The 27689-nt window shown below is 41.0% G+C and overlaps 4 protein-coding genes across 10 annotated transcripts in view; 1 reads left to right on the forward strand and 3 right to left on the reverse strand.

Moving 5' to 3' along the window:
• Positions 1-14537, reverse strand: part of LOC119559875 (maternal protein pumilio) — a 186030-nt gene extending 171493 nt beyond the window's left edge. The window contains exons 1-3 of one of the 5 annotated variants that reach the window (XM_037873018.1): positions 14431-14537; positions 10130-11263; positions 8226-9044 (exon numbers count right to left, since the gene is read on the reverse strand). In XM_037873018.1, the coding sequence (XP_037728946.1) occupies positions 8226-9044; positions 10130-10459 (1149 nt within the window). In that variant the 5' untranslated portion in view covers positions 10460-11263; positions 14431-14537. Of the gene's footprint in view, positions 1-1307; positions 1917-8225; positions 9045-10129; positions 11264-13637; positions 13803-14430 lie in introns of those variants that run through there. The other 4 variants (XM_037873009.1, XM_037873025.1, XM_037873035.1 and 1 more) reach the window with 4 other exon arrangements.
• A 1015-nt stretch (positions 14538-15552) lies between these two features.
• LOC119561513 (chromosomal protein D1) lies at positions 15553-18946 on the reverse strand. Of its 2 annotated transcripts, none has more exons than XM_037875167.1 (3): positions 18870-18946; positions 18001-18733; positions 15553-16562 (listed from the first exon to the last, which is right to left on the reverse strand). In XM_037875167.1, the coding sequence occupies exons 2-3, from the start codon at positions 18458-18460 to the stop codon at positions 15883-15885; spliced, it is 1140 nt and encodes a 379-aa protein (XP_037731095.1). In that variant the 5' UTR covers positions 18461-18733; positions 18870-18946; the 3' UTR covers positions 15553-15882. The 2 variants fall into 2 exon arrangements, with proteins under 2 accessions (XP_037731095.1, XP_037731103.1); XM_037875175.1 differs by lacking the exon at positions 18870-18946 and having other exon boundaries at positions 18001-18481; positions 18681-18733.
• Positions 18782-20633, forward strand: LOC119561531. The gene is made up of 3 exons (XM_037875186.1): positions 18782-18918; positions 19968-20201; positions 20262-20633. Exons 2-3 carry the CDS (start codon positions 20060-20062, stop codon positions 20603-20605), a joined length of 486 nt encoding a protein of 161 aa, XP_037731114.1. The 5' UTR covers positions 18782-18918; positions 19968-20059; the 3' UTR covers positions 20606-20633.
• A 774-nt stretch (positions 20634-21407) lies between these two features.
• On the reverse strand, positions 21408-26738 carry LOC119560253 (phosphoinositide 3-kinase regulatory subunit 4). Of its 2 annotated transcripts, XM_037873621.1 has the most exons (8): positions 26544-26738; positions 26292-26478; positions 24938-25984; positions 23866-24876; positions 23594-23807; positions 22470-23103; positions 21797-22411; positions 21408-21729 (listed from the first exon to the last, which is right to left on the reverse strand). In XM_037873621.1, exons 1-8 carry the CDS (start codon positions 26639-26641, stop codon positions 21498-21500), a joined length of 4038 nt encoding a protein of 1345 aa, XP_037729549.1. In that variant the 5' UTR covers positions 26642-26738; the 3' UTR covers positions 21408-21497. The 2 variants fall into 2 exon arrangements, with proteins under 2 accessions (XP_037729549.1, XP_037729556.1); XM_037873628.1 differs by lacking the exons at positions 21408-21729; positions 21797-22411; positions 22470-23103 and adding an exon at positions 23317-23453.
• Between the last annotated feature and the right edge of the window lie 951 nt (positions 26739-27689).

Consider the following 27689-nt stretch of genomic DNA (forward strand, 5'->3'; position numbering starts at 1 on the left):
TTTTTTGTATAATTAAATTTCAAAGGAATTTTATTAAAATAAAAGCCAAAATGAAATTTATTCTCTAAAGTTCTACTTTTTTTAAACTTTACTTACTTTTTTTAGTGTACATTTTTTGTTGTGCCATTATCTAATAGCAGCAGTAACAAGAAGAGCATGAATGAAACGTGTGTCTCTTATCTCATGTGAGCGCGCAGCAAACTAAATGGGGCTATTTAAATTATTTTAAATAAATATAAATATCTTTTATAGTCCTCCTTAGTTAGTTAAATTTATCTTGCAACTCAATCAACTAATAACTTGTTAACGAAGTTGTTTTAAACAGCCCGAGGGATTGATACAGTAATAAATGTAATTAAAAGTGGCCTAAGTGAGAACAGCATATCGATGGCAAAGCAAAGATCAATTAAGCATTTATCTTGAAATTATATCATACTTCCATTACATTTAATGTATTCAAATTACCAATGAATGCTATTTGAATTGAAAATTCGTTCAGATATGTTATCGGTATTATTAGAACAGCTTAAAACTGATTGATTTGCGCCGTTGTCTACCTTTTATCGGAAAAGCCTTGTTTATCAAATCAGTTATGTTTCCATGTTGATATTTAACACAAAGGAATTTGCTAAACACTTGATATACATTTACTAAAGGCCTGAAACAGGTAGGATTGCTTCGATTAAAGGCAATTAACAAATATCAAGAGCAAGTGCTATTAGAAGTAAACTCAATCACTAACCGGTTGGATCTGAAGACCGTCTAAACGGATTGAACTTCAAGCTGTCGGCAGTGCCACTACCATTACCTCAAAGCGATCAATCATAATTCTGCTCCCATAGAAGATGTATGTACGTTTGCTTAACCCATCTTTTTATACAAGTATGTATGTATCATCTTAGATTTTTTTTTTTAAGTAAATCACTTTAATTAAAATTATCTAATGTGTGCCAATTTAAAATGGCTATAGCGATTGCAAATTGTTTTAAATTAAACCCATTAACTTGAAATTCAACTTATATGTTAATAAGATAAGAAACGATTTTGAATGACCATATTTTTAGATAAGAAGTCCACAAAACCAAACCAACAATATTATACGATGCAGATTGGGTCCCTACTTGGGCGCCATGCTGCCAATGTAATAAGCCATATTTAAGAACCTTCGTTTATGCAAATAGGGCATTGGGTCTTCAGAGGGTTAACTTGGCAACTCGAGCGAGCACCTGAACAGCACCCATACCCAAGGGACGGGGCACCGCATAGGGGTTAAGGGGAGCGAGAGCCAAGCTTTTTGTGTCATTTACCATTTCCTGTGTGAGTGCAACATCCTCGGCGGTGCGAGCGTCCAACATTAAGTCGTGCAGTAATTTCATCATTGGACAGGCTGTGTGAGCGAGAGGGCGCGATGGCGAAGAACACACGGCGATCCAGTGCGCGACAGAGAGGGCGAGAGCAGTGAGAAAGGGACAGGGCGAGAGTGAAACACGTTACACTGGCTTTTTTTTTCTTTCTTTTCCTCTTTTTTTTTGCCGCCTGGCGATTCTTCTTCTTTATTTTCGGTGGGGACACACCGTGTGTGTCTCTATATATGATTTATATTATTTTCTGTGTATAGGGATTTATGATTTATTCACAAATTCAATACCGATTTAGAACTCTCGATTTCAGACTTTCCACACTCAGCTGTGATTTTCACACGCCAAAATCAATTTACATATAGATTTATATACAACTATGTACAAACAGACACACACACGCACAGCCGCACTCGTTGCCTTAAAGCATTTTGTTGTTAATTTTCACTTGTTGGTTTCGGATTTTTTTTTTGTATTTTGTTTTTCGCTTGTTTTTTAGGCAAGAAACAAAAAACGTGCTTAACGATCGGCCACAAAGACACGCATTTGTTTAATTCCATGCAGACGAGTCAACTGTTGCGGCTAAACTGAAAATTCTACGCTCCACAGTTCGCGAAAAAAAAGATATCTCACCGCGATTGAGTGAGTGAGAGGTGGAGAAGAGAGCAAGTGAACAAGTACGAACAAGAGAGAGGGAGAGAGATGGAGAGCGCGAGCAGCTGTTGTCTGACAATAACATAATCAGCAACAATTTATGCTGTTCAAAGAGCGAGAGAAGCGCGAATGAAGGGGGCAAAGGGTGGTGGTGGGTGGTGGGGTCTTCTCTTCCTCCTTCTCTCCACCGCCCCCGCGTTATCACCTTCTCTGTCGCTCACCCATTAGCCGCACACGTGCAAGCTTAGTATTCTATCTGTCTGTCTCTGTTTGTGTTTGCTAAGCCGAATTTGGCATAGTTTTTTTTTTACGTAATGCGAGAGCAAAGAGAGCCCAGCTTACGAGTGGGCAGTCAAGCTCGCTCTTCAACTCTCGCAGCTTTGTGCGTGTGTGTGTGTGTGTATCTTAGAGGTGAGCGAATGAGCGAGCGGAGTAAGTGATCATGATTTGCAAACACAAGCTCAAGCAGCTGTTTGATTACAGCGCAAAAGAGCCGGCTACAGTGAAATTTGAATGCCCTACCATACGTTATTTAGATATTCGTGAACATATTGAATGTTAAGCAATTATTATAACCGAGGTGATTCCCAGGCTTTACTTTACTAAGCGTGTCCCTGCTTGGGCGCCAAAATAGTCACTAGTCTCTGCTTGAACGCCAAAAGTATCTACCTTTACTATCCTATCATGCATATATACATAGGCCAAGAATTGAATAAAAATATCCACAAAATAAATGTTAGCCAAGAAATTGTCGTAGCAATTTTAATGTTTCCAGCTTAACAAACCGCCCAACAAAATCAATAAGCTCTCCATTCCTGTTATCCATCTCTGTCTCGCCCGTCTTAACCTCCAAGTAATCAAATTGCTCGCGACAGTTGCTGGCAATTAAAATCGTTTGGAGAGCGAAGTCAAACAGTAAAACGAAATTAAATTGTCAAACAATTTGCCGCTGCATTTGAGATGCTTTATTTAATTAATGCAAATGAGTGTGAGCATAGCAAGCTGGGCGAGGGAGTGACGCATAGAAGCAGCTGCCATCTCAGCTGACCACCCGGTTGAGATAATCGAGAAAAACGTGCCAGAAGGCAGATAGTAAATGTGGCAACAATAAAAAGCAATAACCTCACAAGTGAGAAGTGTACGGCAGAGATCGAGAAAGAGAGAAACTAAACCAGGTCTAGCCGGCAATGCAAATCAATCAAATCCGATGAAGTTAACGTCGACGGCGCTGTTGGCGTTGCTGCATTTGCCACCACCAGCAGAAGCTACAGTGCAACACCTATAAACCAAATATGTTCTTTTTTAAATCACGGAACTAAAATAATTAACTATAACTAGGCACCGCCCTCCATTAGAATTTGCACCGCCCATTTTAAGTAGACTCCTTAGACCAATTCCTCCTAAAGAATTCGCGGTAAGAACTAACTTAATTTATAACTTTATCTCATTTATCAATTTGTTAAGATAATGTCAGACACGTCCCTTTATTCAATTAACGAATGTCACATACATACATAATACATATTCTGAATGTAGATTAGGTTATAATAGAAGTATCACTGTGGCATAGGAAAACAACAATCACATACATTTTCCTTCATTATCATCAAAGCGGAGCGTCTTGGATGTTGGAAAATTGCAAACATTTCAGCTAATTGGCAAGAGAAGGAGAGCCGGAGAAGAGAAAGAGAGAGAGATGGAGGCGCTGAATGAGCGGCATTTGTTCAATTAGAACGTAAACGTTTATGAGAATGGGCGGCCGGTTGGTGGGCGGTAACTGGGGGAAGTGGATGTAGTCTAGAGCAGGTCCAAAAAAGATGGCAAAAAGAAAGAAGTTGGCGTGAATTAAAAGTCCAACCAATAGCAAACTGGAAAAATGCTCATAAAGACAAATAGAAATTAAAGAAAAGAAAAATCAAAATAAAAAATCTCTCTATCAACCATTATCAAATTTATCTTATAGCTTATCAAGCTATCTTCAAAAGGCATCTAGACATCGTGACACTTGAGATTAGTTGCTCATTATATTGTTGTATATTCTAAATTTGAGAATTGTAAAACGGTTGAAGCCTTTACATTAATTAATCAACAAACACTAAAGATAAGAGTAAAACACACAACATATTAAGATCGTTAAGAGCTCTGATCTAATTATTAATTTGCAAAGGAAGTAACAAATTAGTTGACCTTTTTTGCTTTTCCTAAACAAATGGTAAGGCAAAACAACAACTACAAGAAAAGGAGGACAACAAAAACAATCAACAATGCTCGAAAAGCTTCTTAACAGAGATGTTCCAATTAGGAAACCCATTATCCAACCAGAAAACGCAAACGAAACGAGGGAAAAAAGCTGCGCTCAAAATCAGATGCCTCACACTGAGACAAATTCCACATGCACACTCACACATAAATCATTACGCGCAGGAAAAGCAACAAAAACCATGAAAGAGAGTACGGGAAAGGGGAAAACAGGGTGGGGAAAAAGGAAGGGACTAGATGAGGAGGAGAATTCGCGGAGGATGAGTAAGCAGCAGAGACAACATAAAAGAAACGCAAGTAATAAGAACACCGCATACACGGAAAAAATTTATATTTCCAGAATGATTTTTATAAATCATCAAATCAATGAAATGATAATATGCCGAGTTATATTTCAGCTTCATAAATAACACATTTTATATTTATATATTTATTTATTTCAAAGCTGATTTCTATCATCGTTTTGTATACAATTTTTCTTACTGTGCAGAAGACAAATGCGAGGAAGGGGCAAAAGAAACAGAAGAGGAAGCAGAATGCGCCACATGCAGGGCAACAACAAACAGCAACGCAAGTGAAACAATGAGCAAACTTAATGCAACAACAACAGCGCAGAAGAATCGTTGTCGCACCTCTCCCCACCACCCCTCCCCACTATCTTTCTTTCAGTCTGCTGCTCCCCTTTTTATCCCATTCCATTCCATTCCGTTCCGCCAACGGCTGTTAAGCGCAAATCAATGACCTACGACATCAACAAGAGCGCGTCAAGCACACACGCAAAGCCATAAGTGGGAGCAAGAGAGCGGAGAGATAGTTCTGGCCGAGTGGTGCAAGAGGGAGGAGGACAGCACGTGGCAGAGAGGGTGGTGGGGTGAAAGAAGGAGAGAGATAGAGACCGAGGGGGATGGATGCAAGGAGTTTAACGAATTGTGATTCCTTACCCCCCACAAACAAGTGTAGTCCAACTACAGTAAACACTCCAAAGGAAAATCTTTTAAAATAGAACTAGATTTTACAAATGCAATATGCCATTTTTTGTTTTAAAAATTAAACAATCGAAAATTTCTTTAATAATCACATTTGGCCAGTTAAAGCTTGTTTGATTACTATTTTTTAAGCAATATTTTAGATCAATCTCTCAGATATACACACATAACATATTATGCTTAATACATTACAATATTCCAATAAGGTTAGGAACTGCTGTACCAACGGCACCCCACAGCATTATTATTCCATTTTCGAGAGCTTACTGTTTAAAGAGGGGACGACCAAAAGCAGTTAGCTTGAAAAAACTAGAGTAACAGCGCCCAGACGCCAAAAAGGAGGCGAAAAAGGGGGGAAAGAGGAAGGACATCAACAAAGGAACTGAAAACGCAAAAACAACAATACCTTTCCTGAAGCTCTGCTTTGCACGACTTCAGTTTTCCATGTTTATTTTTAAGGAAGCCTCCTGCCAGGAGGTCCTTATTCTGTTCTCCGTATTTCTTCTGCTCCTCGCATAAATGCAATAAATATTTTCTTCCTCCTATTCTGTTGGTTCTTTGGGCAAAGAACGAGAGAGAGATTGCACAATATATGCACAAAAGGAAGTTGTTGCAAAGAAACCCAAAGAAAAATAAAGGGTGACACAAGAAGCAAAAAGTCAAGCCACAAAAAGTAAAGTTTGTGGTAAGTTATGAGTGGTTACATTTGTCTCGTATTTTTTTAATAAATATAAGAATCTATTTGTTTCAAGACCGAGATTGCGATTTTATATCGAGTGAAGATACAAAACGGTTAAAAAAAACTTGGTCATACTAATATTTTAAAGATCTGTTAATAGATAACAAAAAGAAAATTATAATTTAAGTGTAATTTAAAAGTTATACGCTTCTTAAATTCTTGCCCTCATGATATAGTACATTCAGAAAGCCATAACCACTTAAAAACCCTATAAATATTGGACATACATATGGGCATTTCCAGGGGTCGCGAACGTACGTTCGTACGCAATTAGTGCAAATAAAAAAAAAATAAACGTTTTCAGAATTTTTTTTTTTTGCTATTCGATAGCTCTTTGTTAGCTCTTAGCTTAGTGTAAATAATGGGATTTATTGAGCTATCATTTTCATAATATTGGCAAAAAATATGCGGTCGCGTAACGTAACGAAATTTCTTCAACAAAACAAATGAAATATGCTTTCGTTCCACTGTATTATGAAAATATGGCCATTGATTTGTGAAAATACGCAAAAAATTCGATGATTTTGAAGATTTTTTTGTTTCGGGCCTGGTTGACCATTTTTCGGATTTGCCCATATATAATCTTCTGTTATAGAGTTATGAAAAGTAAATAAAAATATTCAGAAAAACCGAACCATTCTCATAGAAAGGGTATCCAGACTTCAACACAACCCAGAACCATTTCGAAACGACAATTTGCTTGATAAAAACATAATCGATTGCGGGCCAACCAACACTTGCCCATAAAAACCTTGCATTGTGTGCGAAGGAAGTAAAAAGGAAATTGCAGTGCCGGCTGACAGGGGGGAAAACCTGGAGCAGAGGTCAGAAAAAAAAGATAGAACGGGCAGGTAAGGACCTAAGGACCAGAGGCGAGTGAAATTCTTTAATTAAAATTGCATTTCCTATAAACAATTGTGACATAACGAGAACTTCTGCACTCCACAGCGCAGCAGCATCACAACTCATTAGTTCCCAGTATTAAATTCTTTCGTTTATAAATTGCAGGTAGTCGTTTCTGGCTAAAATGCCAGTAGTAGTCGAGTTCTCAAGTCATCAGATTGGACGACGGACAGGTGAGTAGACAGGTGTGTGAGTATCCGAGCGAGTGTGTCTGTGCGGCATGGCATGTGCAATGTTCTGGCTTTATAAGGTTGAAATATTGCAACCGGAATGGGATCTATGTATCTCAGCCCCGCCCCCCTCTTTCTTCTACTCCCCTATATTTCAACATTTATCTCCATTAGCAGTGCAGCAAACACACGAATAAAGAAACTCAGACGGCGAGAAGTAAAAATGAAGAGCCAAACAAGAAACCAAAGAATGGTAGAATCAGCAAAATAGTCCTCTTTTGCAAGTTTATGTATATGGTCACAAAGAATCTATAAAGAATATGTATTCCCAACAAGTTAAAACTAGTTATTATTTTAAGAAATCTCAAACTTACTAATGCCCTAACAATCATTTTATGAGGCCTAAGGAAAGTTGGGAACTGGGAACGAAAAGTTTTCCCAAATGTTCTAACTATTGAAAAAGTACAAGGGCACAGCCATAAAAACCACAAACAGAGGCCAGGCAAAATTATTGATTAATCTAACAAGAAAATATAATCAAATGAAATTGAATGGTTAAAGTTTCGCCTACTTAATTTTTATTTGGGTATAAACTTTCGATTTAAACATGTAAGAGCTCTATTAAGGCCACTTAGCCATAACTTTTTGGATAATTCGTTGGAGTTGGATTTGTCCATTTAATTGACAACTATCAACTTTTATTTAATCGAAGAAACGCTGAATAATAAGACACATAAAAGTAATGACAACCGCAGAAGAAAACCGTCATGCTTTTGACTCAATAAAATTGATGTTGATGAGTCATCTATTATTGTAACTTAGTTAAATGATACGATAGGAGAAATCAGAAAAGAACTATCCCTTCAGTAACTCCTTGCTTGTATTAAAACCAGCTATGCAAACTGCCAAACTTCTACCTAATTTGTTAACCATGAATATCTATTGCTATGCAAACAATGTTTACTAATTAGCTTATCTATTCATCACTTATCTGCTGAATTAAAGGTCAATAAAAGTGATTGATTAGTGCCCTATTTCTAATCGAATCGATTGCCTTATTTAATCCAGAGGTATTCCCTTTTTGTCCTCATTTAATATCTAACCCACATTCACTGGATTAATCATTGGAAGCCAAGAAAATTAACCTATTACTCACCGCTGCATTCCGATTGGCAGCTGCAACAGCGGAGCTGTTCATATACTGATTCTGTGGCGGCATCATTGCGGCGCCCATGGGCACAGTGGTCTGACCACCCATGTAGACATAGTCCTGTGGACCTCCGGCTCCTGGAGGACCCAGTGGCGGTGGCTTGGGCATGCCCCCGTTCATTCCCGGATGCATGGCTCCACCATGATGGTCGTACATGCTGCCGCCCGATTGGGCATAAGACGACATGTGACCCAAGGCAGCGGCATGGTTGAGCAAATTCGAGTTATACTGGCCGGGATGTTGCTGTTGCTGCTGCTGCTGCTGCTGCTGTTGTTGTTGCTGCTGCTGCTGCTGGCTGGGATGTTGGATTCCCAGTCCGTTGCCATTGCCCAGTCCATTGCCACCGCCCATTAGGTGATGTGGATGCCCCTGATTCTGAGCTTGCTGCTGCTGCTGTTGCTGCTGCTGGGGATGTTGCTGGTGTGGATGCTGATGTTGCTGCTGCTGTTGAGCTGCAGCGGCGGCTGCTGCCTGTGACATCATGTGATTGTGCTTGGCCACCGCCGCTGCCTGTTGCATGGCGGCCATATTGGCCGCTGCTGCTGCCATCGACGGATGATGGAGACCGCCATTCGTGCCGGAACCTCCATTATTCCCGCCACCACCTCCGCCGCCGCCTCCACCGCCGCCCATGCTGCCCAATCCGCTGCCCATGCCAATGGTGCCAATGGCGCCGGGACCACCATTGCTACCATTTCCCGGCGGTCCGCCAGGGGCTGCATTGGCTGGATTCATCGGCGGATTGTACTTCCATTTGTCCGGGTTCTGAAATTAGGATACAGAGACAAACAATCGGTTAGAATTATAAAACAAACGTTTAGATGTTTTAAATTTTAATTGGCAATTGATTTATAATTTTTTATTGAGGTATTTCGATTTTCTTCTACAAAACTTTAAGTTGTTTTTTAATAAAATTTAAATTTAATCCATTCAAAATGCATTCAACATTTCGCAATCTATGGTTTATTTAAAGCTGTTCAAAAGAATATAATTTTTTCGATTGACAAATAAATAACGGGACAAAAATAAACCAATCGTCTTTCTTAATCAATACATCCTCTTCTCCTACAATTTAATCTCCTTAGCTTTTGCTATCCAATTCGTGCAATTTCATTGGCTGCTGTATCAATGCCAAATTGTGATAATCTGTTTATGCAACCATTTTGGCAGACACCGACCTTTGCAACTTATACAATGTGCGGAGGTCAACTGGGGCAACCCCCAAATGGAGAAACCGCGAAATTTAATAAAGAAGCAGCACAATAAAATTACCAATTTCCAAAACAGAGTGAAAATGGAGCAAAAAGAAAATTGCCATCTGATGCTAATGGCGCAAGATGCAATCGATGCTAATTGCATTGAATAAACATGTATCTATGAGAATAATGTTATTTATTTGATTGTTATCTAAGACTCTTTAAAAATTCAAATCTATGGTAATGCTTTTAAAATTTAAAGGAAGACTAAAAAAATAAATTATTTAAAACAAATAATCAGTTTAAGTGTAGTTATGTTTGAGAATGCCTAGATTAGTTAAGTCCCAGTCTAAAAATGTATCCTAAAATATTTCTTTTAATAGATTTAACATTATTTATTAAAAACAAGCAACATAAAATTCAACAAATTCGTTCCCTATTTTATTTATCCCACAAATGAGTTGACTAGGAAACCCCCGAAGGCTATAAAGCAGCGGTCGACAGCATTCAATTTATCGGGAATAGCCAGATTGTTCTTTGCCGCCACACAAACAGTGTACCATCTACTCAAACAAATAAAAGAAATAGTTTCGCTGCTACAAAGCCTCAAAAAGGACTCAAAAAAAGGGAAATTTTAATATCTGTAATACTTACATCAATACCATGGCCGTCGTCGCCGCACGCCCATCGCGTCTGCTGTTGCTTTTGGGCAAAGTGGGCGGCGTACTCGGCGGCAGCGGCCTCGTGCAAGGTCGAGCCCACGGCACCCACTCCGGGCACCCCGCCACCCACTCCGCCCACGCCCACACCGCCGGGCGATGGGCGCTGCTGGAAGACATAGCCGACGGCGGCGGCTGCGGCGGCACCAGCGGCATCGGCGGCATCCTGGGAAACGCCACCGCGAGATCCTACCACAATGGCATCCGTGCCAACGCCGACGCCTCCGCGGCCATTGCGATCATCGTTACCACCCAGAAACTTCATGTGTTGCTGGTGTTGCTGCTGCTGCTGCTGGTGTTGCTGTTGCTGCTGATGTTGCTGTTGCTGCTGTTGGTGTAGCTGTTGAAAATAGGGCGGTGGTGGACCGTAATGTTGCTGCTGCTGCTGTTGATGTTGCTGATAGAGTTGCTGCTGTTGCTGCTGCTGCTGCTGTTGATGTTGCTGCTGCTGCTGCTGCGGCGAGGGCGTCGATATGGCAATTGTGGGCGCGGTTAGGAGCTCAATTTTGGAGGCTTTTCCTAGCTATCGCAGCTGACAACTTTGCGCGTATTGCCAACTTTTATTGGATGGGATTCGGTTTTAAAACCACACAAAAAGACCACACACACGATTCGTAGTTTTGAAATATTCACAAATGTTTTCTCTTGTTATTTTTGAAATTTTCTCTTTAGATTTGCACTTGTTTGTTGTTGTAAAAGAAACCACACTTTTTGCTTAATATATTTAACATTTATTTTACAGGCTTTGCTGAGATTTTTCACACACTTTTTGCTCAAAAAAAATGAATTTTCTTCGTTTGGTTTGGTTGTCGTGGTTGGTTTTTTTTTTTACATAAATTTACACAAAATTATGAATAATATTTTACACAGTTGCACAGCTGTTGTTTCTTGGGACTTAACAAAACTGAACTTTTTTTATTTAATTACGTATGAGAATTGGTTAAAACTTGAATTTTTACAGATTTATTTTTGAGAATTGTGGAATTTCCGTTTATTAATGTAGTTTATTAATTATAATTAGGATGAAGTTTAATTTACACGACGTTTTAATGATGAAAATATACACAAACTGCAATGAGAAATACAAATGGAAAATGTGATTAGTAATCTCGGTATTTTTTTTTTTTTACAAAAATTATCGAATCATAATGGAGGCATGTTATTTCTAGGGCCTCATTGGAAGATAAGGTACATTTCTGTTCGCATATGAAGAACCTTCGAACCACTGTACCTTTGTGCGATTAAAAACTTTGAGCTGGTCATGGTAAAGAAAAGAATCCGATAACACAGACAGCAGACAGGGCGCATAATAATAATCAACAAAATAAAGCGCACAAGGGGCGAATAAAAGCAAAACAAATTCTTCTAAAACCGAAAGACAAGTAAGACAAATACTAGCCATGATTTCCTCATTACGAAAACAATAACAAAGTCGATGCCAAGGGGCGTAAAGGGGGGCTGGGTCGTTTGGGGAACAGGAGCCCCAAGAACAAGTCAAAGAAGAAGACTATCCATAGAACAACGCAAAGCTGAATCATGCGCGAAAAATACGGAAAATGAAATTAGCTTTCTTTGAAAACCGACTGGTGAAATACCCTTAAAATCCAATTAATTAAAGAGTACCAATAAATTATAAGTATTAAAAGTAAAGTTTAGATAAAACTAGGAATATCTAAGTGTTATTGTATATCAAGCAGTTATTTTCTAAGCTACATATATTTATTTTTTATAGACCACAACTGTTGGTGCTTTTAAATTGTAACAAGAAGGTGACATACGATAAGAAAGCGGTTTATGTTGCAATTTAAAGTTTATCGTAGAAAGAAAATGGATTCAAGGTTTACTTTTCGCCTGACTCATTTTAGCGAAACAATAAAGTCAAAACCGTGTAATATTTTATTAGTACTGATTTATAAAAATTAAAATATAATTAACTTTGGGAATAATAAATAATTATAAATTTTAGTTTCTGGAAATGTTCTATTCGGAGAAGTAATTGGGAAGTGATACAAATATGACATCAAATCCGTTTTTAAATTATTCATAGTCACGTAATTAATCCGTTTAATAATCTCGATTAAATACGAATATTAAAAAACTTATACAAATATTTATAATATATCAAAAATATGATTAATTAATTTTTACGCTCTAAAAGATATTACAACACACAAAACACTAGATTCTACGGATTTCAATAAAGGAAGTTTTCAAATATTTGGGATCTAATTAATCATTCGGTTTTATGATCACAACAATATCCATTATAATTGAAACGTATGGAGATATGGGTTTTACAACTCTAATAAGTAGATAACATAGCGATCTGAAAAATATATATCTGGTTCTAGGCAAACTTCTGGACGGAATTAAGCGCCCCCCGCGAAGGGAAGCAAAGGCGCAAAGACAGCCGGGGAAAATCAGGGGGTGGTGGGGCGTGAGGGGAGGGGCGGCTGAAAATGGAAAACACATAAAATTAACATACACACAGAGGAGCAGAAACAACAAGAACAGCAACAACAAGAACGATGCCGGCAGACGATGAGCGAATGCGACAGAACGAATGGCGAAGAAAACGAAACGAAGACGAAGGCGAAAGGCGGCCGCAAACATTTGAGGTTACGTTTTCAGCGAGAAGAATGCGAGTGGGTCGGTTTTTTTTTTTTTGGTTGTTTACGAGAATCTCCATCTCCCTTTTCTCCCTTTTCCGTACCCCCCTCAAAACGACTCTCTTCGCGGAGAGACAAGTGCAGCATGCGAAAAGGGATAGAGAGACAGAGAGAGAGCGAATGCTGGGGCCCCTGGAAACACGCACACACCCACAAGCACGCTCGGGAATATAAAAACAAACATAAAGATAAACCATAAAAGAGATGACTGACAAAACAAAGGAGGCGCGGCCAATAAATAATTAATAATTAAACCCATTGAATTGTTAAATATTTTAGTTGGTAGTTAGGCATTCTTATTGGGAAAAGCACGTATATACAAATGCAAGGCGTCCCGAGAGAGAGAGCGAACGCACTTACACACACACATACAAAGGCAAGGGTGGAAGGGGCGGCGGGGAGAAGGAAGAAGAAGCAGAGCAGCCAAATGGCCGCCGCTCAAAAGGAAGAACACGATGGAATAAGGAAATAATGAAACACACACACACACAATCGGAAAAATATTTCAGCAACACAAAAAAGAAACAGGAATCATATCAATTATTCAGGCACACACTTAATTGATTTTTACCTTTTTCGGCCAATATACTAAGTAAATTCGCAAACTATTTATACATGTTTGCATACATATATACAAAAAGCGGTCTGGAAATACACACACATACACATGCCGCCGTAGTGGAAAAGGAGACCCGATGATGACAATGTAAAATGAAACAGGAGTAATTTACGGTTTTTTTGGCATTCTTTTTTCCTTCGTTCCGAAACACTTACACATGCACTTAAAAAAGCCTTCGCATTTGCATTTCCTTCGATGGTGTGAGTGTGTGTGTGCTCTCGTTAAATACGAAATTTAGAATATTTAAATTACAATTATTTACACAGGATGATGAAGAAGAAATCGGCCAGGAATTTCTTCAACGTCGCCGCCGTCCGTCGCAAAAACGATAATAAAAGCGAAATGCAAAGACACACTGGCCAAATACAACTACAACAAGGAGCGAGAGAGGAGAGAACAAGAACCCCAAGAAGGAGGGCAGTGCTGGCAAACGTGCGAAATCAACAGAGAGAGCGAGTGAGCATGCTCAAAGAGAGCGGGGGTGTGAGCACAAAAGACCGACAATTTATTTTACTTTTATTAACATGCGCGCAAAATATTTATATAAATTGATTACACATTTTCCTGTTCTTTTATCACCCCCCTTAGTTCTCTTCATTCTTCACCCTGGCAAATGAATTACGCTCCGCCGGCCAAATTGTTTATATATTATTTATCAATCGATTTTAGGGGCATGCCAAATTTGATTAGACGCCAGACGCACACAAACACACACAGCCGCACAAACAGCCGAACACTCGCGCATACATACACACACACACACCACAGTGTTTGTTTTGTTTTTGTTTGCGGCTTTTTTTTTTTTATCAGTTTTTGATTCTTTTTGCAGCCGCACATTTTGTTCTTATGTACTGCCGAGTGGAGTTGCACAAAATAGCATCGAATTATCACTAAGGGGTAGCAGTCTTAAAACTCTTTTCATTTTTTATCGTTGTTGGGCACACACACCTTAGCTTATTTGAAAAATTTACATATTACAAGCACGCCGTTCTAGGTCTGCTTCTTCTTACGCGCGAACATTTAGTAAGGCAGCAGCGCGACTGTTCAAATATACCGTCACTCTCCGAACAAATTGCTGGTATTTTGGTACTCAAATCTGCGTGAATGTATGGTCTCACCAATAATTGGCAGCGATAGCCGAGACAGCCACCTATTATTTGCATGTGAGCGCATTTGAAATCTCTCTTGTGTATCTGGAATTTTTCTGGTATATACCATCAGTACGGTCTCACAAAAAGTGGACCGCGATAGCCGAGACACCCTCCTAACATTTGCGTGTGACCGTATTTTTACGCAGATTTGAGCATATTCACCACAGGATACTAAAGTGGGCAGTAAGGTGAATTTTCAATTTAAGCTTTGCGGGCCTAACATTTTGGGCTAGTTCTTTTTTTTCTTGAGTTGGCTGGACTGTTAATGATATATAATTTCAATGTCACTATCAGTAATATATTTTCTTTTGTTGTTTACCAACCGACTGAGCGCATTTTTCGATTTTTCGAACAAAGCGCTGAATTTCTTAAAAAACAAGTCGTCAATACAAGCTATTTTCATAATAACGGTCGATTAGACTTGGATTTATGCTTACGTGAATGGAAAAAGAAAGGGACGTTTGATTTGGGTTTCCACGTTGTAAAAACGAGTAGCATTTCGATATTCCGAAATGATGGCGAAGTATAAATAAAGTATTATAAGTATCATACACCAAAACACTATGTTTCCTATTAAACTGACTATGATTAACTATCAACTAACAAGTTTCAACGTTGAAAGGAATCTTTTAAATCAACGGCTTTCAATCGCAGCTTACAAACGATCGAAAGATTTCTTTTTGATAGTAGGTATAATATTTAACAGACCTTCTCCCCTATGAAACTTCCAAGATTGTTCATTAACCCACCTAAGCACCTTTAAATAAATCTTCAAGTGTAGGTCTAATGCGTTTATTTAAATTTGTAATCGATTGAAATAGCTGCAATCAACTGAAGTTACTTGTTATACTGGATTTATTCCGTACAAATTAAATGGTCTTCTTTGGAGCCTTCCCCGCAAAACAGAAACATTTTGAACTACTCTAATACATATATGTTATTTATTTGAAAATTGCAATCAAATTAGAAATCGTTCTTCCAAATTACACTTCATTACAGAGGAGTGTGGTAAACGTCTTTTCGTTTTCTCAGCAATAAATCGGAATATGTATGTAGTTAATGTTTGTTGTTTAAGGATGGGAAGGTTCACGAAAGTCCAGAAGGTCCTGTCCTGGTTTTTCTTTTTGTATTTTGTGGTCTTATTTCTTATTCGCAGATAATGGGTTTTCTTATTTTTTTCAATATTCATTTTATGTTGACCTTAAGGGATGGGTTGGGTATGGAAATGTTTTTTGTTTTGTTTTAATTTTTAGGCAGCTACCGATTCGGCATCGTTGTAGACATCCGAAACATATTCCTCGTTGGCATCATTGTCGCCATCGGAGCTCCACTTGAGGCCATCTCCTTTGGTTGGTGTGCCATCCGTACGACGTCCCTCATCGTTCAACTCCTTCTTGCTGTTGTTGTGCTCGCCCTGGTCGGTGGAATCGGCATCATCTGCATCATCGCTAGTGGCCTTGGGTTGGCGACCACGTGGCTTGGGAGTTCCCTCCTTGGGCGCCTTGCCGGCGGTAAGTGAGGGACGTCCGCGCTTCTTTGGCGCCACTGCCGTCTTCTCCGGCGAGGATTGCACCTCCTCCACGGAGTTATCGTCGTCCTCATCATCGCCATTATCCTCGGCCACCTGTTTCTCGGCGGCGGGAGCGGCATTGGCCTTTGGGCGACCGCGTGGACGACCGGTGGGCACGTAGGCGTTGTTGCCACCGCTGCTGCCGCCCGACTTGTTCTGTGGCGGACGACCACGCTTCTTGGGCACTGGTGGCTCATCATCACCATCGCCATTGTAATCGTCACCCTGTGCCCGCTTCTTGGGTCTTCCCTGGCCGCGTCCCGAGCGCGATATGTTTAGGTTGACGGATCCAGCGGATGGCCGGCCTACCTGCCGAGGTTCCTCAACGCTGCTATCATCATCGTCGTTATCCTGGTTGTCTGTTGCGAAAGGGAAAGGTCAGAAATTAAATATAACTTGTCGAAATAAAAATGAAATAATTAAATAAATAATTAATTAAATTCTATCATGTGCTAGAAAAAAAAACTAACTTAACTTTATTTCCAGGAAACCGTTATATTTTCAGCGTTGACAGGTCTTTTTCAAGAACCTTTGTCCATATGCTAAAACTATTCTTAAAATATCTGTCTAGTCTATAAGGCTTTTATTTTTTTAAATGCTCATTTAACATTTTTTTATTTCCAATATTGCGTTGGGAAGTTTTTTTTCTATTGATTATAGTTATGAATATTTACTTGGTAAAAGTTAGTCTACTTGTTAGTTTTTACGACTGTTCATGACTTGAAAAAAAAACATATGTATGTATATGTTGATGAATAATATAAATAGATTTAACCTTGACTTTGATTAAATTTAAATTCTACACCTAAACTTTTTTCGTAAGGACAGTTTCTATCAAAAGGTTCTTGCCGAGCAAATTCCGAAGGTAGGCACCCAAAGCCTACCTGGAGGTCTGTGAAAAACCACAGGTAGCCTCAAGATAAAGGTATGAGTTAGTGTAAAAAAAACAAACAAGAACCCATAGTTTGAAACGGGACGGTCCAATATGTGAAGATTTCGAAGCTACGCAGAAGTAAACATATGAAAATAAACTGCGCTGTACGCGATTTACCCGGCGTATATTTGCTTTCTGAACGCAATCGACGAAAAGAGTGGAATCTGTACTTTTTTCAGGACATTATCATTTTAGATGCTAAGATTTGAAAGGTAAATTTTAAAAAGGATAAATATATTTTACATTTTCTAAAACTATTTAATTATAAAGATTTATGACATCTTTATACATTTTCTTTTTACCTCATTTCTACTTTACTTGTACTTTGCATATTGGATACACACTGTACCTACTTAAATGCGTGATGAAACTGGAGGGCGGTCCTACAAAGGGATTATTGGGCTTGCAAGTTGAGGACGTGTTTGCAGTTTTTTCTTTTGCTAAGAAAAATGGCAAATTCTTCTTATGTTATTATGAACATATGTACTTCAGAATGACCAATATAAAGGGGGTCTTAAATATGCATATCAGAAAGTTTTGGACTACAGTACTTGGGACACATGTGGAAATTATAGGATATGCGTATTATAACGACAAGTTTGTAAAGGGGTATGTGTTGTTAGTATGGAATGGCATGGAAAGATATATGTTATATGTTAAGTAATACTACTGTACTTGGGTTTCTATTGAGTTGTTATGGGATTGTAGACTTTGGGAATGGGATTATAACTATAATGTTTTATTTGTAATGGTTGTATATGGTAAGATATATTATGGATTTTGTGAGTAAATTATAGGTTGTACATGGATGTTGGGTACTACTGTACTTGGCTTCTATAGGTTACATTTAAGATTGTACTTGCCTTCCTCCTCGCTATCGCTGGGCTGGTGCTTCTTGGGCCTGCCGGCCTTGCGTTTTTTGGCGGAACCAGGCGACTTGGCTGCATCGCTACCACCACCGCCGCCGCCTCCTCCAATGCTCCTGGGACGACCCCTGCCCTTGGCCGGCGGAGAGGGGGAGGGGGAGGGAGAGCGGTTGTTGGCCACCTCGTTGTCGGAGCCCTCCTCGCCCTCCTTTTCCACCTCCTCCACCTCGTCCTCATCCTGATCGTCGTCGTTTTGGATTTTGGACGCCTTGGGCGGACGACCCCGCTGACCTCCTCCTCCACCGCCGCCTGATAAATTCGATCCCTTGTTCTTGGCGGGACGACCGCGCTTTTTGGCGCCCGGCGAAGATGCCGCCGACGCCGCCGCCGAGGAGGATCTACCACCGCTGCCTGCCTTTGGCGGTCGGCCGCGTTTCTTTACAGCAACTTCCTCCATTTTTCCTTGTTTTTTTCCGGCCTGTATTTAATTAGCAAACGAATAAAGAAAATCCTTCTTCGGTTTTCTTTTCTGCGCCTTTTTTAGCGGCGTCCCTTCACACACACACACACACTCACGAGCACACGCTTCGTCTCTCTATCTCTCTCGTGTTGGGTGCAAAATACACAAGCACGCTCGCTCTTTGGCTCGCTCTCGAGACGCACACACACACGCTTACTTATTTTCGCTTGCCTCCTCTTCTTCTTCGCTTTTTGTTTGCCGAAAATCGAGCTGGAAAAATATGCAGAATAACAATATCAATTGCTTGCTTAAATGCGTGTTAGTGCGACACAAAAAAATTGTGAAAAAATGCCTGGAAAATTATAGTATTTTCTAGAGCCACAAAAGGCCGACCCGCGTTACTTACTCGCTTCGCCAATTTTTTTTAATTGTAAAATACGCGCACGCTAGTAGAGGTGAGAAACATCGATTTTAACATCGATGTCATCGATGTTTTCAAAGCATCGGTAACATCGACGGTAATCGATATTCGGCAAGCCAACATCGATGTTATCCATCTCTAATTCCGGATATTAAAGGAAAAAACAGGACCGCTCATGCTCTCTTTTCGGAGAGCAAGAGCAAAAATCGTTTATCTCGTTGCTTACGTTGGCTTACGTTCGACGATTTCGTGGGAAGAGAAACTATCTTAACAACACTGTTAAACCGTTGTAGATTCGAATTTGAGTTTTATATGCTATTGTTATGATATTTCGTTATAATTATGTTATTGTTATAAAACGTAAATCTAAAATTGAACAATTATTCTGAGTAATACTTACAGCCCTTATATGTCGTCTTTCGAAACCTGTTCTTTTATTTTATATTTCGCAAATAAAATTTAAAAATAACGATTTAATGAAACACATCGACAATCATGAATTGTAATATTATATATTTTTAAAATCGCATTTTGGTTTAAATAAGACTCAAAAAACCACCAAAAAATGTAAGAAAGAAAAACTAACTTTTAATGTTCTTACTTGTCCGATCGAAGAAAGTTAAGTTCTGTTACATGACAGAAGCGAAACCTTTTAAATATTTGAAGCAAGAACTTTTGACTCCAGGCATACTAGAAGAAAATTCTTCGTTACCGAACTTTAAATGATTGATTATTATACCCGTTACTCGTAGAGTAAAAGGGTATACTCGATTCGTCGAAAAGTATGTAACAGGCAGAAGGAAGCGTTTCCGACCCCATTAATTATATAAATTCTTGATCAGGATCACTAGCCGAGTCGATCTAGCCATGTCCGTCTGCCTGTCTGTCCGAATTTTTTTTGGAAATTTTATTCTTAGGACTAGGACACTGCTACCAAACTGGCAGCTTAATCTAATCAGTTTTTAATTCAAGAACAATGTGCTTCTTTTAGCTGTGAACGATTTGATTTTAATTAATTTTACTGCACTTTCTTGGGCATATCCCGTTCCCGTTAACCAACCTGCAACCCTGAAACGATTTTAGCCAATCAAGTGGGCCTTGGCAAACTGTCATGACATTTGAAAGCACTTGTCAATATATTCCGAAGGCACTTGGACAACATATTCCTTTTAACGATGGCGAAGAAAACCAATTACAAGATGCCCGAGCGCAATTTGGATCTACCTGCTGATCTTGCGTTCGTTAACAAGCTGCTCAAGGACCTTGGATTGGAGGCGGAACCATCGGCACGTGGAGTCATCCTGGACCTGGCTTATAGTGAGTTGGCATTTTTGCAAAGATTGAAAGGCAAAGAGTTTGTAAGTGATTTTTTTTTAGCTTTGGCTAGGGACAAACTGGTGGAGGCCCAACGCTTTGCCACGATGGCCAACCGTTCCAACGTGGGTGTCGAAGACCTGAAGATGGCGGAGCCGGAGCGGAACGTCCCGCTGGAAAGGAACCCGAAGGCGAGTACCGAGAATCTGGAAAAGAAAATGGCGCAGCCGGATCAGATGGGCAAGAAGGCCGATCTGATGACCAAGGGCGCTGAGCAGGCCAAACCGAAGCCGAATATCCGAGCAACGCCATCAAAACCGGTGGTGCCTCCTTTTACTCCAACTACTTCCGGAGCTGGTCCTCCAAAACAACGCACTCCCTCGTGCGCTAAAAAGCCAAAAATTTAATAAATATCTCTAGCTATTTATTAGCTAACCGAAAGTCAGTTTTGTCATCTCATGGTTGTTACTGAGGAATTATACATAGGTATAACTAATTCTTGAATATATGGAGTAAAAGAATTACCAAGAATGAATAGACTATGAGACAACCTTATTATACCCGTTAATCGTACAGTAAAGGGATATACTAGATTCGTCGAAAAGTATGTAACAGGCAGAAGGAAGCGTTTCCGACCCCATAAAGTATATATATTCTTGATCAGGATCACTAGCCGAGTCGATCTATCCATGTCCGTCTGTCCGTATGAACGCTGAGATCTCGGAAACTATAAGAGCTAGGCTATTGAGATTTGGCGTGCAGATTCCTGAGCTTCTTACGCAGCGCAAGTTGTTGTCAGCAGAGTGCCACGCCCACTCTAACGCCCACAAACCGCCCAAGACTGTGGCTCCTACAGTTTTGATGCTAGAATAAAAATTTTAACTGAAATGTATTGCTCTTGTCAATACATATCGATTGACCCAAAACGCCCACGCCCACTCTAACGCCCATAACGCTTAAATCAGTCTGCCGCCGGTATGTGGCGCATTTCAATCTCGCTTTGCTGCTTGCATATCTCCATTTCCCTTTGGTCCCTTTAGCTGAGTAACGGTTCTTCGGTAACGTTCTTCCTTTTTTTATTTAAAATTGAAATGTATACTATTTTTTTTTTATGATTTATGGCCCGTAACATATTTAAAGAGAAATGTAGAAGTGCGCTAAATTTTAAACCATAGAACCACAATCAACATATAGCTTTTTAGACCACAGTTTGCAAGCAACTGTTTATTTAATAGTTAGACATATTGCAGTTTATTAGGCTAATCACAGTTGAATAATTAAATACTATTAAGCGGGCGCTCACTTCCACAGCTTGATGACACCGTCTCGCGATGCCGAGGCTATGTAGATCTGGCCCTTGTCCTTGCACATCAGCAGATCCGTGATGGCGTCGTGGTGACTGGCCGTGGGCATGTCCGGTCCAGAGCGGGGATTCTCCTCCGTGGAGGAGCGCAGCTGCTGTGAGTCGCCAGTACTGGCCATGGAAATGATTTGCTCCTCAATCACCTGGCTGCCATCGATCAAGCGGGCACTGGAAGAAAGATTTACATATTTAAGTTGGATTACAAATAAAATTATTATAATTAAATATTATTTACCCGTAGTTGAAGGCCACATCCGACAGATTGTCATTGGCAGCCGGCACCTTGAGCGAGGAGCTCTTCGGATTGGCGATGTCCCAGTAGCGGATGCGCTGATCCGAGCTGCCGGTGAGAATGAAGGGCGAACCATCGACCACTCCGCTGAGAATGCCGCACGTGGTGGACGGATCACTGGGACTGGCGCTGGATAAAGCCGCCACCGGGCTTGCCCACAAGACCGTCTGGCGCTGACCCGTCTCGATGTTCCACACGGACACCTCGTTGTTCGACTGCGAGGCGGAGATGAGATACGAGGGCTCCGTGGGATGGCATGCCACTTTGCGTATCCACGAATCAGCCGGATGTTTGATCTCGGCAATGGGCAGACGGAAGCGCAGATCCCAGCAGATGTGCTTACCGCCACTCGTTCCGGTGGCCAACCAAGAGCCAGTGGGATCCGCACAGATGGTGGTGATCACCCCGTGCCGCAGTTCGTTCTGCAGCCGCCAGGCGCTGTGCTGCATCCGTGTGTCCCAGGCCACAATGCCACCGTACAGCGTGGCGTACACAATGACACTCTGCGTGGCCTGATCGTAGGCGTGCATGTCCACCACGGGTCCATCTTTATGATCACTACAATCGGGAGGGGATATATTAAATAGCAATTAATGAGTTTATTATGCGATCTTACTTCTGATCTAAGGCCTGTTGGAGCGTCATCTTGGTGGAGTTACGATCGATCCGCATCATCAGAATGCTGCCATCCTTGCCGCCCACCGCCAGCGATTGTCCACTATCACAGGCGGCCAGGGCGTAGATGGGCGTATTGGCCGAATAAACCTGCCTCGACTTATTCACCCCCTGATTCCCATTGAGTTTGCTGCAATCCCACAGCCGCACAGTGCCGTCTATGCTGCCGCTGGCGAAGAGCGAGCCGTGGGGACGCAAGGAGGCCAGCTTGATCACCGATTCCGAGTGCTCGTGCAGATGGGCCACCAGGGTGCCGTTCATCCGCCAGCCAGGTGGATAGGGCGTCACCAGCTTGTCGTAACTGCAGCGCTGCGAGATGGCCAGCACATTGTAGCGCCTCTTGATCTTGGCCGTGAGCGATTCGAGATCCTTGCGGCACTCGGAGGAGCGTTCCAGCCAGCAGTTTCGCTCCGGCATCGTGTATTCACCCAGTGAGGTGGCCGCACTTACGGTGGCCGTTGGCACGCCAAGGACCACAGCTCCAGAGGCAGGACTTCCGGCCATTCCCCCAGCTCCCAGCGGAGTGTTCGCTGCATCCGAGGCGGGCGATACCAGAGTTGGTCCCTCGCTGGATCCTGGAAAGGTATCAGTATTGGTATCAAACAAGAGTACTTCATTTCAGGATTATTTGGAAAAATGTACCCTTCAGTAAGTTTTTAAATAGCATAATTAAAATAATTATTGAAAACCATATATTTTATTATATTTATAAATAAAATACATAATTAGAAATTAAACGGAAAATATAGTTTTATTTCGTATAATTCCAATTGTGATTTTATAAAAATCAAGTCATGTATTAAGAAAAATGTATAAATGGGGAATTAAACATTAATTTTAGTAGTGATAACCAAAAACATTGAAAGTCTCTCTGGATATTTTATTTCTCAGCGTATAAATTCCCACAATCCGGAACTAAAAGTAGCTGTGAAATTCATACAATAGATTAAGAGTACTTTGGAATTTTTAAACAAAGTTAAATGAATTTGAAATAATTTAGTGGACTTGTAAATACCCGATTGGACTGAATGAACATGAAACTCTGTATAGAAATCATATACTTACGGTTCTCTAGGGGCATTTTGGTGATTTTGTCCGCCAGCGGATATTCATGACAAGCGACTTGCTTGCGCGTGACCACGATGCGTCCGTTCCCAGAGGCAGTGTCGTCCAGATCCTGCAGGGACTTGTGCTTCATGGAGATCAAGAAAGGCTTCATGGCCAGCAGCTGCATTTCGATTAGATCCGTCAATCCCTCAGAGCTTAGGCGCCTAAAAAGCTGCAAACGAATAGTACTATGAAGAGATTTTCATTCGAATTATAGAAAAACTACTCACGTTCCTTAGGGTCTGCCCCATCTCCTCGAACTTCGGTACAGCTCCTTGTCTGGCCTGGTTGCGAGCTCTCGATCGATCCTCTAGCGCTCTAAGAAAACTGTGGATGTCCTGGAAGCGCAGCACGCTGTCGAAGATCTGCCGCGGCACCGGTGGATGCACACAGTCCAGCAGGATGTGTGGCTTCTCCACCTGGATAAGCGGCGCCTTGAGAAAAGCGCCAATCGCAGGCATAATCTTGCACTGCACATCGATGGCGCTGAGGTTGCGTGCAGTGGTGGCGATCATGCCGCAGATCTCGTGACGAACCCAAAGATTTGGATGGCACAGATAACAGGCCGTCTCTTGGACAATTTCCGTCACTGCTGGCTTTTTGATGTGACCCAGTTCGATGAGAATGGTCACTGCACGTATAGCCTTTGCTATGACGAACTCCTCGCGATCCGTAAATCCTTGCTGCAAAAGGGGCACCAATATATCCGACGCCTGCCAGCCCACATAGCCAGCCACTCCGGCGATGTTGTCATAGAAAGCTCCCCTCAAGTTCTTGTCCTCGTCATTCAGGAAGGTCATGATGTGCGAGAGTATCACATCGTTGGCTTTTTCCTTGCCAAAGAAAGCGCACAGATCGCATATGCCCGACTCCATCAGAGTTTGCTTAACCACCGGTTGGGAATCCGTCAGCAGACTCAGTACAGCCTGTCTTACTATGTCATGGAGGGCATTCAACTCCGCCTCGTAGCGTGGAGTGGGCATCTCATTCGGAGCATTTCGCTGCGTCTCCTCTAGAAAATAGACAGCGCTTTTGGCCAGAGCAGCAATATTCCGAGCAAAGGCCACGCGAACAATCACGGCACTCGATTCGCTGGCCAAGTCAGTGATGGATGGAAGTATGTACTCCGGAAAAACATTGGCATCGCTTCGCGGAATGTCCTTTACCATGCCCAGGCAGGCGGTCAGCGTTTCGATGGCCTGAACTTGTACCTTGGCTGGTGATTTCTGGGCTAAGTGCAGCTGAAAAAGATGATGAGAATAAGTTTAACGATACAAATCATTGTCGCACAAAAGCACTCACAATGTAGGGCAATATGCGATCCAAGATGGTCTCGGAAGTTGTGTACTTCGACAGCTTTTGCAGAAGTTCCAAGGCTGCAATTTTAGTGTTTGACTGCTTGAGACCGCGAATGCAGGATGTGACCACAGTAATGATCAGAATGAGACCATCATGCTCTGGTGGTAGTCGAGCACACAACGTGGGATCCTTCTTTTCCTGCTCACCATCCTTATCGTCCTCCTCCGGAGTCACATCCTGTGCCAGTGTCAGCACCTTGATGCAATGTCCAATGTCCTTGTGCAGACACTGGATCTTGTCATCCGGCGACATTATTGGTGTTGAGGAGAACATTTGCAAGTACAACTGCAGGAAGGAGTAAAAGTATTCGGGAAACAGCTGGCCGCGCTCCTGATCTAAGTAATCCTCGGCGCTCTTTCGGTTCATCGAGTGGATGTCGATCATGGAGGCCAGCAGGTTGCGTAACCTCTCATTTTCGATGCCAGCCAAATGCTTCTCCACCAGATCTCGCTCACCACGCCTGTAGGCCAGCAGCTGTGAGAGTTCAAAGGGCGCAGTTCCCTCCGTCCAGAGCTCCAGCAAGGCGCAGCCCGCTGAAAATATGTCCATGGCTGGTAGCAGGGTATTTCCAGCATAACTGGGCGCCAGTCGAATGATGGAGTCGGTATGAATGACCGACATGTTGCCATTGCCGCCATCGTCATCCGAAGCCAGTGTCTTGACAAATCGCTCGGGGGCAATGTAGCAGGTTCGCCTTCTACTCGTATCGAAGAAGTACGTATAGTCCGCCGGATTGTCCTCCGGCAAGTAAGTGGGTTTAAAGGAAGCAAAGTCTGAGAGCAGGATCCAGTTCCAGGAGGTGATCAGGATATTCTCCAGCTTGATGTCTCCGTGGCAGATCTTCTGTTTGTGGCACTGGTTCAGGGCGCACAGAATCTGGAACGTGATCCACTTTTTCTCCAAAACAGTGAGAAAGGGGCGTGTGGACACGCGATCATAAAGACTGTGCTTAACATACTCCCTCATTATATAGGCTGCCTTGTCAATTAGCTGAAATAGGGAAGAATTAATAGAGTTATAGAAGATGGTGGTATTATTAACATAGTTACATTATGAACATTAGTTAAGCTTTGAGTAAAGCCTTTTAAGGTTCTAAGATACGGTTCTTCTCTTGAACATTCATAATTTTATCAGGAATATGGAATACAAGTAATTATACAATTTCGATGACTCAATAAAAGTATAGATAACGTTAATTACTTCATGAAAAAGAACATTTGATTGGATCTATATGAGTTATAAGTTATAGCCATATGTTTCTTGAGGTAAATCAATGAAAAATGGGTTTTAAACAAACCTCAACCCGTTGAAAGGGTAAACAATTGACGGCATTGGCTAGCGAAAGGGTTTTCTTGATGCCCTCCAGTCGCTCCTTGTGATCCTCCAGCGGCAACGTGGGATCGTGCTTCACAAACACCTTGACCACTATCTGACCCTCATCCGTTTTGGCCTTGGCCACTTTGAAGAATCGCGTGCTGCCCATGCTGTGGAAAATCAAAATTCGTGGGTGTCAACAATTTTCCTGGAAAATGTCCCCCTTTTCACTCACTTGGAACTGAATGTGATTTCGGATCCAAACTGGCCGGAAAAGTAGTGCTCCACCGCATAAATCTGCGACGGGGCAATGCCCACCAGTTGATTGCCCATCCTGTGTGTAACTGCACGCTGTAATGTCCGCAATAATTGTTAATTTTATTAATTTCTTCAACAATAACAAGAAAACGATGTCGTCGTTTTTTCTGCGCAGACAAACAGCTGGTGGCGATAACCACTCGCTGTTATCGATAGTTACACTGTTCAACATTGATTCATTTTTCCAAATCATTTTCCGTAATTATATTATGTAAGTATTTTTTTATTATTATTAATCAAGCCGTTTGTTAACAAATAATAAGAATATTATTTCCTAGCTTAATTTTGTTTAAAAACAATTTATTACCAAAAATATCAACTATCGATAACATCGATAGAAGACAATTCAAATCAAAAGAACCCCGCGTAGTTTCCTATACCCAAATGAAATCACATAAAATTTTGAACATGTAAAAGAAGATAAAGTGAATGGTGTGTTCAAATCATATGCAAGTGGTTTTTCATTTCCATAATTCACTTGATTATGGAGTATGGTAATAGTTTGTGGGGAAAGGTCATCTCGGTTGGGATTTAGAAGACCATAAAGAAATTATAAAACTGGAAAAGGGCGATACACCTCTTTAGCTTCGCATGACGGACCCATTAAACGGATTATAAATTTATGTAACGGGCACACTGCAATCCATTTGTTGAATAAATTCAAAATGGGCCATGACGACAGCCAACACGAACCCACAAGCCGTCCAGGTGACAAATGTGCCAAGCATTCAATTGGTTTGCTTCAGAAACTCGTAAAGATTGTCGAACTTTATAATTGAAATGATAATACCCTTTATTATAGAACAGGATACAACATTTTAATATTAATTTTTTAATATTACAGATAGAGAAAATATCTATATTCGAGTAGGCGTTAAAAAATAAATCAAATGAAGTTAATTTTCAAAATTGTAATTATTTTTTATGTTAATGGCAACAAATTAGTTTAAAATTTAAGTTCCAAAAATAATTATATAAATATTATAACTAATACATATACATTTTTAATAAAAAAACTATAGATCTGTTTAAATATTTTTTGTAACTTCCAAACCTTTTAAAC

This window comes from Drosophila subpulchrella, chromosome 3R (genome assembly GCF_014743375.2).
Source record: "Drosophila subpulchrella strain 33 F10 #4 breed RU33 chromosome 3R, RU_Dsub_v1.1 Primary Assembly, whole genome shotgun sequence".
NCBI lineage: Eukaryota > Metazoa > Arthropoda > Insecta > Diptera > Drosophilidae > Drosophila > Drosophila subpulchrella.

Coding starts and splice junctions, on each gene's coding strand:
- LOC119561513 (XM_037875167.1), bottom strand. CDS start 18,460: ATGGAGGAAGTTGCTGTAAAGAAACGCGGCCGACCGCCAAAGGCAGGC. Junction 16,563..18,000: donor CAGCGATAGCGAGGAGGAAG/GCAAGTACAATC, acceptor CTTTCGCAACAG/ACAACCAGGATAACGACGAT.
- LOC119561531 (XM_037875186.1), top strand. CDS start 20,060: ATGGCGAAGAAAACCAATTACAAGATGCCCGAGCGCAATTTGGATCTA. Junction 20,202..20,261: donor CATCCTGGACCTGGCTTATA/GTGAGTTGGCAT, acceptor ATTTTTTTTTAG/CTTTGGCTAGGGACAAACTG.
- LOC119560253 (XM_037873621.1), bottom strand. CDS start 26,641: ATGGGCAATCAACTGGTGGGCATTGCCCCGTCGCAGATTTATGCGGTG. Junction 26,479..26,543: donor GAAATCACATTCAGTTCCAA/GTGAGTGAAAAG, acceptor GATTTTCCACAG/CATGGGCAGCACGCGATTCT. Junction 25,985..26,291: donor TACCCTTTCAACGGGTTGAG/GTTTGTTTAAAA, acceptor TCCCTATTTCAG/CTAATTGACAAGGCAGCCTA.